Source organism: Pteropus medius, unplaced genomic scaffold, assembly GCF_902729225.1.
Source record: "Pteropus medius unplaced genomic scaffold, Ma_sr-lr_union100, whole genome shotgun sequence".
NCBI classification, from domain to species: Eukaryota; Metazoa; Chordata; class Mammalia; order Chiroptera; family Pteropodidae; genus Pteropus; species Pteropus medius.
The window spans coordinates 55,669-68,706 of record NW_024354498.1 but is presented as its reverse complement, the minus strand read 5'-3'; the positions used below and the strand labels follow the sequence as shown (position 1 = coordinate 68,706).

General features: G+C 36.9%; 1 protein-coding gene across 8 annotated transcripts in view; it reads left to right on the top strand.

The window, feature by feature from the left end:
* Positions 1-11,004, top strand: part of ZFX (zinc finger protein X-linked) — a 44,745-nt gene extending 33,741 nt beyond the window's left edge. For all 8 annotated transcript variants that reach the window (XM_039852331.1, XM_039852334.1, XM_039852332.1 and 5 more), the window contains 5 exons: positions 4,475-4,624; positions 4,845-4,988; positions 5,358-5,510; positions 6,042-6,182; positions 7,004-11,004. In XM_039852331.1, the coding sequence (XP_039708265.1) occupies positions 4,475-4,624; positions 4,845-4,988; positions 5,358-5,510; positions 6,042-6,182; positions 7,004-8,187 (1,772 nt within the window). In that variant the 3' untranslated portion in view covers positions 8,188-11,004. The remainder of the gene's footprint in view (positions 1-4,474; positions 4,625-4,844; positions 4,989-5,357; positions 5,511-6,041; positions 6,183-7,003) is intronic.
* Positions 11,005-13,038: the final 2,034 nt, after the last annotated feature.

Here is a 13,038-nt window from a genome sequence, read left to right as displayed (position 1 = left end):
AAAACATGACTTAATGTTTTTATAATATTTTTTAACTTTAGAGGGTTAAGAACCAATAATGACAACATTTACTTCAAGATTCATATATTGAACACATGAATGTTGTGTGCTTACTATATGTCAGGCAGTATTGTAGGCATTTGGGATATATCAGTGAACACAATAGATGACAGTGTCTTTCCCTCATGGAGATTATACTCTAGCAGAGGTACACAGACATAAATAAGTGATACAGTATAAATGATTCCTGCTTGGGGAGAAAAAGAAGTGTAAGAAGGATTTTGGGTTACAAATGCGATCAGGGTTTGCTAAGATGACTTTTGATCAGAGATTTAATTGTGTGATGTCTGATAGACATCAAAGACATGCAAATCTGAATTTGGGAAACAGGACTACAGTGGAGGTGCAAAATTGTTGGCATATAGATGAAATTTAAGCTCTGGGATCACCAATGCAGTGATTGTAGATAAACCAAGACCAAGGGCTAAGCCCTGGGCTGATAATAGAGATTTGAGGAGAGAAGAGAATTTAGAAAACAGGAGAGGGGGAAAGTAGCAGAAAAGGTCCAACTACAGGTTCAGGGTCTTGAATTCAAAGTGAAACCATCAGGGTGTGTGTTTGTGTGTGTGTGTGTGTGCGCACACACACACACACACACACACACAACAAGATATAGGTGCACAGATGCTAGTGCAGAGGCAAAGAGGAAAATTACGTTTAGCTGAGTTTGTGGTTCAGCCAAGCCAGTATGATGAAATGAAGAGGGATGGGGCAAGGGATTGGAGAGCCAGGGAATGGAATTGACCATGGAACCAAAGTTTGAGTAAATTCTAGTAATTTTTGTTTAAAAAGAGCATATTACAATATTCAATTTTCATTAAAATTGTTCATTCTTTTTATTTATAAATATGCCTAGCAATATCTGAGTAATAATCTGTAAATTCTATTGATAGTTCCAGGTGGTAGGATTTTGAGCATATTTTTTCTTAATCTGTATAATTTCTACAGTAAGCAGTATATATATTTTAAAGCAAAGTTGCAGAGGCATCAAGGAATGCAAATAACATTAAGTTCAGGGTGCATGGGATAATCTGGAAGCTGAAAGCAGGAGGCAGTTTGGTCAGAGGTCAGTTACTAAGTCAAATTTTTCTGCAATTTTGAAGTATAAAATGCTGGATCCGATGTAAAGGTTATTAATATGTAAGGCTTGAGGAAACTGATACCAAGTTTTTTTTTTTTTTAAATAGAAACAACTGGGAAGGAAGTTTACTAACATAGTGATAGAATCGCTGGTTGGTAGGACTATTCGTGATTTTTTTAAGCACTAAATTTTATACAGTGAACATATAATATTTCTTTAAAAAAATCAGAAGATGAAAATAAAGGGCTGGATTCTAAAGACAGGCACCTCCTCTGTCTCCCATCCCTCACTTAACTAGCTCACTGACTTTGGGCAAGGTCACGTACCATCTCAGAGCCTTTATTTCTTCATCTGGAAAAGGTGAGAATCAAATGGAATAAAAGTACAAAGAAATGATAAGAGAATTGTGAAATGCCATGCAAATGGCAGTTATTATTAGAAGTAGTCTTAATTTTCCAGAAATTATGCTCTTATATTTTGGAGAGGCCGTATTCTAAGCTCTAGTTCTTCATTTATTAGAAGAAGGCACTTAGGCAGAAGTCATGTGTATGATGACTCAGTTTTATCGAAGCCTTCTTTGTTTTTAGAAATTCATTTTTAATGGTAGCTTTAAAATCACTTGTTAAGTATTGAATACTTAACAAGACCATCAAAATATTTTTTAGAACAAATCACTTCTATGATATTTCATACTTTGAATAATTTCATAGGTTGAGTTAGTGGGGCAAATTCTCAAGGTGAAAATCTGAAGGTGAATTCTACTTTTGTCAAATGATAGAGTAGTTGTGCTCAGCTTAGGTAAGCCTGTATATTTGAAATGTGTTTCCCACACATTTCTAAAAGCAAACAGAAAGGTCTTTTACTCTAAGTTACAGGTAAATACATGACATTTTGCAAGCTCCAGAGTGATTAGATTTTCCAGTCATCAAAGGCTTTATCTTAAGAGTGCTGACAAACTAAAGTTTGCAAAAACAGCTAGCCTGACCTTGTTCTTTGTAAACACAAGGACATTTGATCTTTTAGTACTTGTTAGAATCAGTTTTGACAAACCTTGCCTAAAGAGGCCAAGCTTCATCAACAATATCAACTATCAGAGATGAGTTTTCTGAAGACATAACAGATTTACTCAAGACTCTCCTGCTAGCTTGGCGAGATCTTCATCCTTCTAATGCTGTTTCAGTTTAAAATTCCAAAGCCACCTTTAAGAAAATAACATTGGCTTAGTCAGCCAATGTCATAAAAATATTTAGCTATGGAAAAGGGTAAATATACATCAGGCCGGAAATAAGGACATAATGCCGATTCTTTCCCCCTACAAACCATTTTTATAAAGCATAGTCAAGATAACTTGAATTTAGATAGTTATGTGCAGAGTTCAGAGAACCTCTCTTTGTTTTTTAAACTGCAAAGGGTTTAACCAGCTGGTCTCTTTGACCCTTCATATCATCAAGCTTGTCCTTCATGAGCTCATTTTCTCTAGCTTCTCAAGCTCTTAACCCAGTCTGCTATTCTCTCACTGATATGGTAACCAGAGTCCTTGCCTCCTATTTCATATCTCAGTTGAAGCCACCAGCCATGAACTCCTCCAACTTTCTGCATTATAATCTTTCTCCTTTCTCTAAACACAACATAGCGAGTCTCATCATGTTTACCTCCTCAAGTCTCAGAAGGATAGCATATTTCTCCTCCTATTTAAGGAATATTCCTTTATCTTTGCACCTAGTTTCATCTCCTTTTTCCTCTAAGATCTTGATCCAGAAATTTTACCATGTCTGGCTTCAGCCTCTCACTTTCTAGTGTATTTTCTCCTACAGATTGAGCATACCTGACTTTTTATCAGTTTAAACAGACAAACGTTCTTGACTCTGCAACCCATTCTAGTTACTGCCCCTTTGTTCTCCATTTAAATTCATACCTTTCATTGAGTCCTCAACTTAACTTTAACCTGACCCCGTAAGCCTTCACTGCACTGCTTTTCAGCAGGAACATCATTGACTTCACATTACTCCAGTTAGCGCAGACATTCCTTTCTGATTTGTGTGCGTGCTGCCTTATTGCCATGGGAATTCCTAGATTCTTGAAACTTTTAACACTCTAGCTTCCTTCATGACTTTCTACCAACCTCTCCAGCTTTCCTTTCTCGTGTTCTTTTGTGAACTCTTTTTTTTCTTGCCCCTCCCTTAAACCGATATTCTCAGGATTTCCTCAGCCCACTCTTTTTTCACACGGCAGGTTCTCACTCTGACCTCAAGGCTTAGTTAACACGGAGCTGGTGGCTCCCAGTTCTGTGTCAGCCTTTAGCTTTCAGACTTGAATATCCAGCAACCGATTTCACATCTCAGTCATTCATTGAATCATTGATTCATCTATATTCTGAGCATCTGCTATCTCCAGACTCTGTCTTAAAAGACTGAATAATGAAAATGCGAGTTCTGCTCTATCAATGGGAAAGATAGGGGGAAAAGTCCGGATAGTGACAATACAGTGAGTCATATACTCAGAAACAATCAAAGGGTGCTGTGAGCACAGAGGGATAGGGACAGGCACCGGTTCAGAGAACATTTAGGAATGTTACCCCTCAGACCTTAATTAAACTTGCAGGAAGCGAGATCCTTTTCCTCATTTCTTTTAACATTTCTTCCCTTCAATAACTCAGTCACCTAAATCAGAAATTCCATAGTATCCTTGGCTCCTTTTTCATGTTGTTTTCTGTCAGGCACTGTCTTCCTGTTTCAGTCCTAGGATAGACTTCAATCCAGCCCTCTTCCCCATCTGTACTACCTCCATCCTGATTTCGAGGCCTTGGCATCCATCACCTGCATTATTTCAGTAGACTTACAAGTAGTATATCCCTGCTTTATGTCTTGATCCCTTTGGATCCACCTTTCTCAAGACCAACATGGTGTAGCAAAAATGGCTATCTCACCATGTCACTGCTCAGCTTAAAAGTGTCTCATCACCTACAGCAGAGGTTCTTAAACCTCTGATCAGAATCCCCACCTCTGTAGATTCTGATTCTATTGAACTGCTAGGTGCTGGCCTGTGTTTTTAGATTCCCTAAGAGATCTTGACACCTGACCAGATTGAGAAACCTCCAGCCTACCAGGATCAAGTCTGAGCTTCTCTTCCTGGTTGCACAAGGCCCTCCATGTCCAGGCTTTGGCTTAGCCATTGGCCACATGTCCCACCATGCCCTGCGTGTCTACTTGTCTAGGTAAAATCATTCAGTTTTATGTGAATCAAGTTAAAGATTATATTTGTAAAAAAGACTTGAAAATGGTAACATTTAAGTATTTACTATTATTATTTGTAACGTGTTTTCTGCCTTTTTAGTGGATGATGCTGGGAAAATGGAACACGATGGTTCCTCTGGAATGACCTTGGATGCAGAGTCGGAAATTGATCCTTGTAAAGTTGATGGCACTTGCCCCGAAGTCATCAAGGTGTACATTTTTAAAGCTGACCCTGGAGAGGATGACTTAGGTAAGAGGAAACCTCCACATTATTATATATTCCGATCCAAACACTTCAAGCTGATAACTTTTCGGTAGTTTAGATAGAGAACATTTGAGATCTTTCATGAAGATAACTTTTAAGAAAGAATTCCAATATAGCTATAGAAAAGCTTGTAAGATGTAATAAGTACAACAGGTGGAAATGAAGTTTTCACATAAATTCTTGGAACTGTTATCTTCTCTGATAGGTGGCACCGTAGACATTGTCGAGAGTGAGCCTGAGAATGATCATGGAGTTGAACTACTTGATCAGACTAACAGTATTCGTGTACCAAGGGAGAAGATGGTTTATATGACTGTCAATGACTCTCAGCAAGAAGATGAAGATTTAAGTAAGTAGGTGGCCTTTTTGTGGGAGAAAATTTTATGTTCCTAGCTCTTTTTTTTTTTTTTTTTTTAATGGCCAGTATTTGAGGGAAACAGGTAGCATTATTATAGAAATTATTATGCTGCCATATTCCAAGGGAAAAATCAGTGACTACATATGCTTAGACTGTTGCTTTAAAAACAAATAATGGTGAAAAAACAAGAAATAAATGATCCATTCAAATGTTTGAGTGCCTACTATGTGAAAGTTCCGTTGTAGGTATACAACAGTTGAACCTTCTTTCTACTTGTCTATTAATTGAATTCAAATGAAACTATCTTTCCTGTGATCTCTGTAAATCTGGCTACAAAAGTTTATATAATTTTCTACTTAGATGTTGCTGAAATTGCTGATGAAGTTTATATGGAAGTGATTGTAGGAGAAGAAGATGCTGCCGCTGCCGCCGCCGCGGCCGCCGCACATGAACAACAAATCGATGACAATGAAATCAAAACCTTCATGCCAATAGCGTGGGCAGCAGCTTATGGTAAGTCGCATAGCAGCTCTTAGGATGGAGTTGGTTCTTGAACATGAATTCATGATTGAAAAATGGTTTCTGTGGTCTTAGGTTTCAGAAGTCTGAAATACAGCCCTGTAAGGGTTTTTTGCTTTGAACAAGAATAGAAGATTATAAAGTCTACTATTTGTCTTTATTTTTAATAGGATTTTCCTTCATGTGTATATTACGTAGAAGGAAGTACTACAGAGAAGTACACAGACTTTCAAGCTGAAACTTTTCCTCTTGATTCTATCTGGCACATGCCTTTACAATTTTGGGAGACAGCAAAGGAGTCCATGGGGCAAAATGCCGACATGTGTTTTTTAGATTTGGAAGCTAGGCCATTTCCTACGGTCTTGCCATAATAAATGTGGTCATAAAACCCATTATCTAGAGTGGGGAATTTCTGTCATTCATGAGTATCATGGTTTACTTTTTGTTGTCGTAGTTAATAAAGAATCCCTAATTCTTTATAATTTATAATACAGTATAATTTTGTTTTTTAATACGCATTGTTAGGTAATAATTCTGATGGAATTGAAAACCGGAATGGCACTGCAAGTGCCCTCTTGCACATAGATGAGTCTGCTGGGCTCGGCAGACTGGCTAAACAAAAACCAAAGAAAAGGAGAAGACCTGATTCCAGGCAGTACCAAACAGGTGAGGGGCACGAGTTCCACAGCGCAGCGTGCTTTGCGAGCTCTCAGATGAAACTCAAGTGTTTCCACAGAGGTGTTGTGATGGCATTTTAGCTGCTAGACCACATGTAGCTTTTGTGTATTGAATTTGAAAATATAATTTTAAGAATTCAGTGATATTCATGAATGATTTCCTTGGATAAAAAGAAACAGGGAATGGATCAAACATGGATGAAAAAATTCAAAACTTGGGTGATTTTAATTGGAAATGAAAAGAAATCCCTCAAAAATGTTACAAGCATTAACTTTTTTCACATATTTAAAGAATCTGATTATGTCAGCATAAAGCAGGCATAATTTACAGAGCAGCAGGACAGGCACTTCAGTTTATGTGACATATTCCTGTCTATTGTATGCCGATTTGCATTTTAAAAAATTTATAGGTATATTTAAGCTTTACTATAAATTGACATGAATTGTTTTTTGGAATAACCAAAGCAGAGATTGTGATTGCAAAACTTTATTCTTATGAATAATTTCCCACCGATTTCTAAATTGATACAGCTTCAATCACTAGTTGATAGAAGTTATATGTTTATTCATTTATTTTTTTTAACTGGAGGGAATGAGGTTGGTACAGTCATATAGTTTTCAGATCACGTTCGTAAAGATAATGAGGTTGCCGTATCTCTTATGTTGAAAAATGGTGAAAGGAATGTTAAACAAATAGCCTAACTTAGGAGTACTTGTCTGGCAGTGTTCAGAACACACACTTTAAGTTCTTGAAGATACCAAAACAGAACTTGGTTTGACCACTCATGTACCTTTCTTTTCCTTTCTTAGCAATAATTATTGGCCCTGATGGACATCCCTTGACTGTCTATCCTTGCATGATTTGTGGGAAAAAGTTTAAGTCAAGAGGCTTTTTGAAAAGGCACATGAAAAACCATCCTGAACACCTTACCAAGAAGAAGTACCGCTGTACTGACTGTGATTACACTACCAACAAGAAGATAAGTTTACACAATCATCTGGAGAGCCACAAGCTGACCAGCAAGGCAGAGAAGGCCATTGAATGCGATGAGTGTGGGAAGCATTTCTCTCATGCTGGGGCTTTGTTTACTCACAAAATGGTGCATAAGGAAAAAGGAGCCAACAAAATGCACAAGTGTAAATTTTGTGAATACGAGACAGCTGAACAAGGGTTACTGAATCGCCACCTTTTGGCAGTCCACAGCAAGAACTTTCCTCATATTTGCGTAGAGTGCGGTAAAGGTTTTCGCCACCCATCAGAGCTCAAAAAGCACATGCGGATCCATACTGGGGAGAAGCCGTACCAATGCCAGTACTGCGAATATAGATCTGCAGACTCTTCTAACTTGAAAACGCATGTAAAAACGAAGCATAGTAAAGAGATGCCGTTCAAGTGTGACATTTGTCTTCTGACGTTCTCAGATACCAAAGAGGTGCAGCAACATGCTCTTATTCACCAAGAAAGCAAAACACACCAGTGTTTGCATTGTGACCACAAGAGTTCGAACTCAAGTGATTTGAAACGACACATAATTTCAGTTCACACGAAGGACTACCCCCATAAGTGTGACATGTGTGAGAAAGGCTTTCACAGGCCTTCAGAACTCAAGAAACACGTGGCTGCCCACAAGGGTAAAAAAATGCACCAGTGTAGACATTGTGACTTTAAGATCGCAGACCCATTTGTTCTAAGTCGCCATATTCTTTCGGTTCACACGAAAGATCTTCCATTTAGGTGTAAGAGATGTAGAAAGGGATTTAGGCAACAGAATGAGCTTAAAAAGCACATGAAGACACACAGTGGCAGGAAAGTATATCAGTGTGAGTACTGTGAGTATAGCACTACAGACGCCTCAGGCTTTAAGCGGCATGTTATTTCCATTCATACAAAAGACTACCCTCACCGATGTGAGTACTGCAAGAAAGGGTTCCGAAGACCTTCAGAAAAGAACCAGCACATAATGCGGCATCATAAAGAAGTCGGCCTGCCCTAACAGTACTTCTACAGACGTTTGTAGAGACGTTGGCCTTGAAGCAGAAAATTCATTTTAAAGCCAGTCTCGTTCACATATAATACTGTATATTGATTTATGCTGTGTACAAATGGAATTGTTGCTTCTAGTTTTTTTTTTTTTTACATTTTGTTCAGTAGCGTGTTCTGATTTCTATTCAGTTTGTTTAATCAATAGGGAAAAGCAGCAACAAGCAAGTTGCTTTTAACAAAGTAATCCCTGATTCTATACTGAAGTTTTCTATCTTAGAAGTTTTATATTTATTTAAATATTTACCTTGCTTACCTTGATGGTACTCTTCTAAGACCATTTAACTTAAAGTTAAGGTAACTTTAGATTGGTTACTCTGAAAGTAATCACATTGACTCATTTCCTCCTCCCCTCATAAATTTCTCACAATAAAATTGTCAGAGACATCTACTAACATACATGGGAGATCTTACAGTTAAGTCTAACTATGATAACATGAAAGTCACTTGTCTTGCTTAATCTTTTCAGACCACATGACAATGAAAGTTTCCATTTGAGCTTTTGCATCCCTGGCATTGCTGAGTAAAGAACAGTGGCTGGGTTTGTGTTTACTTTTCATTTTGTTTAGCAGACGAAATATACTTTTGAGGGGCTTTCTTTGGAGTATTTACATCTTTGTCGGCATAGCAATCTTTTAGTGAACTTCATTGAGAAATTTTGCTTGATCCTGTTGTATTTTGATTATTCTGTCTGTGCTGCTTTGTCTTGGAATGGTTGTGTGCTACCAATGAGACTTATTGAGGACTGCATTTTGGAATCTCCTAGAGGTAATTCACGGCTTATAGGATCTTTTGCAACTTTATATATGTAAATGTACTCTGAATTATATATATGCATATATATATATATATATAACACGTATCTGTGTGTATTGCTTATTTTACATATTTATACACACAACCCCAAGTAGTAGTTGTTTAAAATCTATAATGAGAAAAGTATTAAATTTACAATAACATGAAAGATGCAGGGATGTATGAGAGCATTTTGTAAATCATGCTCTTCAGAGAGACTACTCAGGTGAAGAATTAGAAGGAAAATAAGGACACTAGTATTTTTAAAGAGTAAAGGTATTTTCTTTTAAATATCTTTGGTAATTGAAAAGTAGAAGTTAAGATGTTTCTAGATAGAATGTTTTCATACAACTTCAGCTCCATGCCTTTATATTTTTCTGAAAAGCTAATGAGTATCCAGACATACCTCCCTCGGTTCTCTCCGAGAAGCCCATGAGGGAACTCTATGTCACCAAGTGAGGGGGGACTATGGAAGCTACTACTATGGCTCCATCTACCAGAGATTGGGTGCTAATTATGATTTATACTCGGCAAGTTCAGCCTGCTTTGTTATTTCTTAGTTACAGTTAGCAAACTTTAAAATACTTAACACTCAAGTTGGCTTTGATTAGAAGATAAAGGTATGTTTTAAGTGCATGAGGAAAATCTGAGGCCTTATTGGGAACATCACCAAGTCTTTCAGTTTTGTTTTCCTTATAGAGTTGATATTTTTTAACAAATGGTTCTGAATCAGTCACAAATTCATAAAATGAGCTCAGAATTTGGTTATGTTAAGATGAATTTTGGAGAACAAGCCAGTTTTGGGGTCCTTAAGTTGGCTGTTGGCACATGAGTATCTGGCACATTGTGGGAGATTTAGGACTTTTCTTCCCACTTGATAGCTGCCTTGCCACTTCATTATGGTGCTCCATCCCCTTTGTGCTTTTAGGTTTTTACCTTTCATCTTTCTTTTTGCTGTCGATATTTGTATTCAAGAGTTTATAGGGTTAGAGATCTAAATATTTGGTGTTTGGCAAGCCTCTGAAGTGCTAGATTGATTTAGTTCAGTTCTAAATCAAGTACTTTAGGCTAATATGAATTCGAACCTGAATACCAGTCAAAACCAAGGCATGGGCCTATCCCTGTGGGAACTCCTGTGCCCTCTTGGCCTCCATAACGTGCTTTTTTTAAAAAAGTAACTTAACGTTGTGTGATTCATTGCCCTGCAGTACTATTCTTGAAAGCTCTGTCTTTTTTTGTGAGAACCTTTAAAATCTCTCTCATTTTTTATTTTTCCCAGAGATAATGTAAAACATTTAAATGAAAGTGGGAATTTATTAATTTTAAAACATCCTGTAAAATTTGAAAATATAAATAATTGGTCATTTAACTATATTTTTTTAAATAAACTGAAAGATAAAGAACACAACATTTTACACACTTTATATTTCTCTTACATAGTCTGGAATCATACACAGTTCTTTTCTTTTTAAAGCACAATATTGAAACCTTTAAAAGGTATTTAAGGGTTTGGTCAAGTGAATATGATGAAATGTATTTGTCTGTATAAAGAGAAAATCAAATTGTAGTCACTGTTATGTACTGACATTAGTTACAACCTAGTTTTAATTCTTAAAACAATTTTGATTAGCAAAGCTAAAAAAATGGATGTTTCAGTTAAATGTTTTAAAGAGGTACAGATTTTTACAAGGACATAATATAAGTTATTGTTCTGTAGAAATATCCTATTAAATATTGTATGTCCCTCCTTCTGTACACTTTGTAAAAAAAGTAAAATACATAAAAAGAAAATCATATAGGGATGTGTGACATTATTGTAATTGTGTACTTGAGAATAACGTGCAAAAATAAAAATCAGAATATTTTCCTGTTAATGAATGTTTAGTCTATTTGATACCAGTACTAAGTTAATGCTTTTTCTTAAGAAAAATGTACAGTTTTTGTAAACCTAATAAACATCAAAAGCAGCTGATTATTTTCATTTCCCCATTTCTTAATTCCTTTTATGCAGCAGTGGAATGCAGAATGCTTGATTGCTTTGAATTTTGTGATCTGGATGCAAATACTGATAATATTGCAGCCCTGTGAATTTGCAAGTAATATTTCAGAGAAGTTAATAGGTGATTGATGAATCCTTTGATGAGCAGGTCCTTGAAATTCATTTTTCTCTTTTATCTTCATAAAGGATTTGTTTTATTAACATCTCCAATTCTCCTGAGATAAATTTCCCTTGTATAAAGTGGTTTTTGAGAGCACTTAAAGTTCATTTCAGTATCAATCCATAACACGTTTAATCAGTGGGAGTTGTCCCCACCTCCACAGGAGTAGCCCTGCCCTAGAGTTACCCCTTTGCGCCCAGTTTGGAGGGTTCTAGTAGGCACTAATATACTAGAGAATAGTCATTGTCATAATAAAAATCAGAAGTTAGGTAAAAGTTATCAGGAGTCAAGAACAAGATAGATGTGAACCATCTTTGATTTTTAAAGAGAAGGTCCTGCAGATCTTCAACTATGTAGGAAAAAGTTCCTAATAGTTGAGAGTAAATAATCGAGATGAGGTAAGTGATCAAGAGGGCATACTGAACGTTAACTGTCCAGAGCCATACATCCATCAGACAAAATTGTGGCCTGTTCAGAAACTTAGTTGTAATAGAATGCCTGACAGATAACATCTTAACAGTCTGCGTTCCCAGACAGTCGGATCATATATTACTCTCTTCTCTGGGAATCTTAGTATTGACAGTTTATTTCCCACAAATTCTAGGATTCATGTAAAGAAGAGCATGACCAGTCAAAATCTAAGAGGGTGCTGTTTCAGAGCAGTGTGTTTCAAAATGTGGCCTGGCAGCAGCGGGCAGCAGCATCACCTGAGACTTTGGTAAAACATTCATATTCTCACCCCTACCCCAGTCCCACTGAAGGGGAATCTGGGCATGGGACCCAGTGATCTTGTGTCTTAATATGTCCTCCAGGTGATTCTGATGCATGCTCAAGTTTGGGAAACACTTTTAGTGTACTTCAGTAATTTAAGAGATGATGGTGCAGCATTTTGTGTGATAGACAAACATGCGTGCATAACGTGCACCAAAAATAAGCAGTTGAAGGTGAAAGGGGCTCAGACTATACCTTGGGTTTGCCCCCTTTTAAAGTGTGAGCCTGCCAGTCAATAAGTAAATCCTTTAGTACACATGTAAGTAGCCTGCACTTCATAAATCTTGTATGACCTCCCCCAAGTTACATTCCTTAAACGTTAATAGAACTCAGGAAGATTCAGCAAGTAAAAGACAAGGGCTGAAAAGTGTGCGTGCGTGTGTGTTTAATTAATTGGCCCAACGTTAAGTAATTCATATGTGAAAAACCATTTTGGCACATTCTGCAGCTGTTCAGATAAAGTCAAAATTAAGTTTGCCCTTTTGGATTTTTGTATATATATATATTGTTTGCCTTTTTCATATAATAAATCTTGGATTCATTATATATTGTTCCTGTTATCTTTGACATCTTTGCTATTGTAAATAAATTCCTATTTTGTTTTCAGTTACCCTAGTTGAGTGTTGGCTACAGACAGACACACACACACACACACACGAGGAAACACAGTTAAAACATGGTATAAGCTGGAAGTGATTCGACCCCTTCGGTTGTTAGCGCTTCTAGCACCAATGAAAATATCACATAGGTATAGCATCTGCTCATAGGTATAGCATCTGCTATTGCACATAGGTATAGCATCTGCTCCTGTTCGGTCTTTAAAATCATTTTCATGACCCCTGAGATGGAAATTCTTACTCTATTAAAGTTTGAAGTAAAAATGAAGAATGATTTTCCTTTATTTGCTTTTTCCTGTTCACTTGATCCCTCGCGTCACTGATACTGGTGAACACAAGATTTGGCATTATAATGACCTGCTGATATTGTAAAGCCACTAGGGTACTTCACTGCAGAAAGTCTGCTTAGGACTTACAGATGGCATTTATTCATGATGTGAATTACCACAGAAATATCTAAAC